The sequence below is a fragment of the Echinops telfairi genome, unplaced genomic scaffold (assembly GCF_000313985.2).
Source record: "Echinops telfairi isolate 266 unplaced genomic scaffold, ASM31398v2 ScPeMD7_7421;HRSCAF=8459, whole genome shotgun sequence".
Lineage (NCBI taxonomy): Eukaryota > Metazoa > Chordata > Mammalia > Afrosoricida > Tenrecidae > Echinops > Echinops telfairi.
Genome location: NW_022111321.1, coordinates 12,634,277 through 12,639,991, shown reverse-complemented (window position 1 = coordinate 12,639,991; position 5,715 = coordinate 12,634,277). Strand labels below are relative to the sequence as shown.

The following is a 5,715-nucleotide window of genomic DNA, read 5'->3' as shown; positions in this document are numbered from 1 at the left end:
CTGATATCAGGGGCTCCAGTGGGAAGAGAATGCTTGGAAAATGATGATGGTGGCACATGGGCAAATGTACTTGACACACTGGATGAATGTATGGATTGTGATAAGAGATGTAAGAGCTCCCAATAAAAGTATTTTTAAAATAAATAAATAAATAGAATTATCACACACATCTCAGAGTCTCTGAAAACATAAAGGAATATTATAACCAAATGTAAGCAATATATTCTGTAACCTAGATGAAATAAGTAATTCCTTAAAATACCTATCCATCCTTCTTCTCTACCATTTACTCTTCACACACCAACAGAATAATATCTTAAACATAAAAGGTCTCTGCCCTGCTTTCAAACAGACACTGATTTCCTGTCACACAGTGACTACATCTGGGTCCTGAAGAGAACCCACATGCACCCACGTGTCCTGTCCCTGGTGACCGCCTGATGGCTTTTCTAGCACCGCTCCTTATGAACATGCACTGCCTCCCGGTTTCCATTAAGTCCCTTGAATTAGTAGATTACTATCTCGAGGGTTTTGAGCTTGCTGGTCCCTCTACCTGGATTTATTTTTCTTTCAGATATGGTCATGGTTTGCTCTCTTCATTCATGTCTCTGTATTAACACTGCTTCCTAAGACAGACCTTTGCTGTTCATTCATACTAAAGCTCACCCACCCCAACCAAATCACTCTCCAGCCCTTTATAGCTTTTAAAAGTATTTTGGTAAACAGCTACTAGAAGTAAAGTTCAATTCCGTTTCAGTGTTTGGTTAACATCTGCTATTTGCCTTTGTCGTCTGGGGGACTTAACAAACAGATGCCTACTTTAACATTGTTTTGACCTCCCAAAAGAAGTTTTATCAATATTTGTGTAAGTGCAGATGTTACTTCCCTATCAAATATGTGTGACAAATGTTAGTAATGCCATAAGGCATGCAACTAGATTTTTATTTTAAGCACTAGATTATTAACTGTCACAAACAGATAGACATTTTACATACACGAGGAATGAAAATAACCCATCTATATGTCCTACACATGTACACTTTCACTAAACATCAATGCTCACAGAAGGAGGAAGATCAAAAGAGGAACTGCACTTGGCACATATACTGCACAAGACTTCTTTAGAGTTGAAAAAAAGGAGGTTCGCTTGAGAACTAGGGTGAGGACTAGGACCTGACCCAAGCCGTGGTATTTTCAACTGCCTCAAGTTCGTGTGTAAGTTGGACAATCATTAAGACCTAAAAAGAAATGATGAGTTTGAATTGTGGTGCTGGGGAAGAATATTGAAAGTAACATAGAATTGTCAAAAGAACAAACAAAACTCTCTTGGAAGAACTATGACCAGAGTGCTCCTTAGAGGCAAGGATGGTGAGACTTAGTCTCACGTTGTCAGGAGAGACCAGTCCCGGGAGAAGGACCTCATGCCTGATAAAGCAGAGGGGGAGCAAAAGAAAGGAAGGCCCTCAATGAGATGGGCAGGCACAGTGGCTGCAACAGTGGGCTAAGCATAGAACAATTGTGAGGATTGTGCAGGACCAGGCAGTGTTTTTCTGTTGTACACAGGGTTGGAACTAACTGGATGGCACCTATCAACAACCTGGCAATTCATGGTATGTTTAATATTCTACAGCAACACTATAATTAAAATGAGTTCATCTTAGTTTTCTTAACTCATTGTCCAGAAAGTGCTCTAGGTTGGATTCAACCAAACCCAACCCACTGCCCTGGAGTCATTTCTGACTCATCGTGACCCTAGATACCAAACCAAACTCAATGTCATTGAGTCGAAGTCGACTCATAGCAACCGTATAGGGCTGGGTAGAATTACCCCTGTGAATTCCCAAACTTGTAATTCTTTATGGGAGTAGAAGACCCTATCTTTGTCCCGAGGAGTCACTGGTTGTTTCAAACTGCTGACCTTGCAGTTAACAGCTCCACCAATAACCACTATGCCACCAGGGCTCCTATGACCCTCTATAGGATTTCTGAACTATATATCTTTATGGACCCAGACAGCCTTACCTTGTCCTGAGGAGTGACTGGTCGGCTGAACCACCGACCAGGTTAGTACCCAATGCCTAACCTACAGCACCAGCAGGGTCGGTAATAGCTTGAGTTAGGCACACCTTATTACTCAATGTGAAATCTTTTTTTTTAACACTTTAAGGAGCAGTTTGCAGCAGATTTGTCTGTTACTTGATTTCTTGAGTATTGCTTACGGGGATAAGTGTGGATTAAAAGGAAATGAAATTCTTGACAACTTCAATATTTTCTCTAGCTATAGGATGTAAATACTATCATATTATATGTAAATCACATGCCTACCATTGAAAATATTCACTCAAATGCACTCACACACACATGGTGCAATTGAGTTAATTCTGACTAATACTGACCCCATATAGGGTTTCTAAGACCGTGAATCTTTACTGGATCAGATGATCTCATCTTTCTCCCCCAGAGAAACTGGGGGTTTTAAAATGCAGGTCTTGTGATTAGCAACCCAATGTTTATGCCTCACTGAGACCTAATTCATGTCAAAGCTGAAGGACCTATTGGGGGTTATAGGTAGAAGCAGCTAAGAAATTCTGTACTGTTTGCTCCGATAGCCAGAAATTTCCTTCATTGCGCTGACCTTGGTTGCTTATTTAGGTCTCTATCTTTACTCATACACTCTCAAGATAGTTTATATTTGATGAGTAATGGAAATTTGCTAATAACAACAATTAATGCTATTTATTGCTTACACATTCCAGACTTTAAGGCTCCCAAGAGTTGACATAAACAACACGATTTTGCAAAAGAGAGGATAGTAAGATTTGGAAGTAAATCAGTGTACCACACATTTGTTTGAGTTACATAAAAAAAGCAGGTTGCATACAGGAAAGCACTACACATTTTTATTTGTTACATAGTTTATTTATTCTTTACAATACCCATTTACAACAAAAGACATGGAACCTAAGCAGAAGATCACTCCTAAGGCAGATCATTAGGTCTGCCCTACACTCGTGGAGCTCCAGCTTTCCTTAGCAGAAGTACCCTGGGAGACCTTCAGGAGTCCATTGTGCATGTCTCGAACACTGGGTATGTTTAGCACTCCAAAGGCTAACTGGATAGTGGTGGTCTGTCTATATCTCTACTGGCTTTGGTTGTGCTTGGATTTAAGCAAGAATTATAAGTGTACAGAGCCAAGAGAGTCAACTGTGAGGTGTTGGGAATACTTGGAATCAAGACAAATACTGATGATACAAGATTATAAACTGAGTACAGAATGTTCTGAGCCTAGTGAATGAAAGGCAAAACAGTGTGACACTCAGAAACCAAAGAGACTGTTGAAAAGCAGAAACACTCAAAGATAAGAAAATAACTCCAAAGTCCCAAAAAGATAACTGATCTAGTCCATTTATATTTTTATGTGCTTGTTCATTCAGTTATTCAGCAGACAGTAAGCTAAGTGTAGAAAACAAACCTTTTTTTAAAAAGGTAGCTGCTCTAAAGGTTCTTCCAGAGCACAAAGCAGAGAATGGGTGCCAGGCTGTCTAAGAGTTCTGAGAGTATTTGGGGTTGGTTCTCTGGCTCTCTTGAAATCACCAGCATTCAGAAGGAGTCTTTAATTATACACCTCACAATAAATTGAAATCTCTCCATACAGCAGACCAAATAATCCCTTCAACACACAATCTAACCACATCATTTCACACTTTAAAATCTTTCACTAGCTCTTTTTTTCCCTGTAGGGTCAAATCAATTCCTTAATATCACAATTTATACCTTTCCTGTCTCATCTTACCTCTGAACACTTTTTTTTTGCACTCTATGCTCCGCATTCAGTTACTTAAAAACATAAGACTCCCTCTTGACTCTTACCTTCTCTCTGTGTGACAGAGCCTTCCTTTCCCTCCTCAATTAGTTTATTCCTATTTAGCTCAAGTGTCTCCTCCCTGGGCCCCTCTAAGTTAGAAAATCTTGGTGGTTGATCCCATATCACTATACTTGCGTTATCACTCTTGTTGCTGCTGCTGTTGGGTTGTGTATCCTTTTCTGGTGAACTCTAAGGAGAGTTCCCTGGAGCGTCAGTATAAGAGTTGTTTGGGCCCCTCCACATTCAGCAGCATTAGCACAGGGCTTGGCACCAGGAGAGTATTCATCACACTTACAGAATTTTAAACTGCTAAGTCAGTGAACTAATGTAAAAGAAAAGTTAACTCCAGAAAATATACGGCCCTTCATAATTTCTTTTCTATAAAATCCAAGTTAATAGGTTTTGGGCTAGTGCTTTAGACCCTTATAGAGTGTATCTCTCCCAAGCAGGAGGTTTTTCCCCCCATTATTTTTTTTTTTATATTTGATCTCTAGGAGAGCTCTTTTTGCACTCCAGTAATTTTGATGACGATATATCTGTCAGTGGTCCCTAATGATTATAACAATGATAATGATCCAAACAGTACTGAGCATGATACTACAAAAGGAGAGAAAAGACAAAAATTTTTCAGTGTGGAAAAAACTAAAAACCTTTCGTGACCAGTATTCAATATTCTACAACAAACAAACAAAACCCGCTGCTGTCAAATAGAGTCTCACTCACAAGGTTATAAATCTTTATGGAAGTAGACGACTATGTCTTTCTCCTATGGAATGGCTGGTTCAAACTGCCAAACTTTTGGTTAACAGTCAAGAGCTTTAAACACTGCATCACCAGAGCTCCATTCAATATAGTGGGTTTGATTAGTCATGCCAGAAAGAAAAATATAATTCTTTTACAATTGCTTTACAGCATATTCATTTCTATTATCAGTATATTTTATTAATATACTAATAAAATGATAGCATGGGCTATCATTTACAGCATACAAGAAAAGCAATTTTTCTCTTTATAAAAATAACCTAATATAATATGCTCTAAAACATATGAAGTAATAAATTTTCACAGACATATAATTATAACATGCTGAATGAGCTTAAGAGGTATTTAGAAACACCTGTATTTTCTAAAATCACCACTAGACTATCTCCTCCCACTTGCCTTCTATGGTCCCCCTTCCAGCCTGTCTGTCTTGCTTTCCCTCCCTCGCCCACCGTCCTTCCTGCTCAGCTTCCTTCTTCATTGCTCCTTTTGTCACACTTCTGTCCCTTCTTCCCCTTCTTCATTCAGCGTTTGATGAACTATATACCAGCCATAAACACAGGAGATATAAAGTTGAGTTAATCATACTTAATTCTGCTTAATTCTTCTCTACCTGTTTTCTCTTATGATCTTACAACCCAGAGAAACTCGGATGAGCCTCATCCCTTTCAAAGGAGTCCCATTTGTAGACTGTCAGGCTAGAGCAAGAAAGGAAGAAGAGATCAAGATACAGAGACCTAAAAGATGAACTCCTCATGAACCAATCTGACAAGAAAAACAAAAGAACTGTACAAAGGAAGCGACAAAACACTATCACAGGAAACCACTTGAGAACTCCATCAAAGGAGTTAGATATCAGGCTTCTGAATCGGAAGACTTAACTTATAAAAATGACACTATTACAAAAAGCGATCAGCAGATATAATGCAATCCCAATGCAGACTTCATTGATTGTTTTTTAAATCATTTCATTGGGGCCTCATACAATTCTTATCACAATCCATACATACATCCATTGTGTCCAGTACATTTGTTGCCATCGTTATTCTCAAAATATTTGCTTTCTACTTGAGCCTTTAATATCAGGT

At 38.9% G+C, this 5,715-nt stretch overlaps 1 protein-coding gene across 1 annotated transcript in view; it reads right to left on the bottom strand.

Moving 5' to 3' along the window:
* DYNC2H1 (dynein cytoplasmic 2 heavy chain 1) overlaps positions 1-5,715 on the bottom strand; it is a 298,686-nt gene that overhangs the window by 43,409 nt on the left and 249,562 nt on the right. Inside the window, exon 86 of the mRNA XM_030887685.2 lies at positions 3,871-4,054. Coding sequence (XP_030743545.1) covers positions 3,871-4,054 — 184 coding nt within the window. The remainder of the gene's footprint in view (positions 1-3,870; positions 4,055-5,715) is intronic.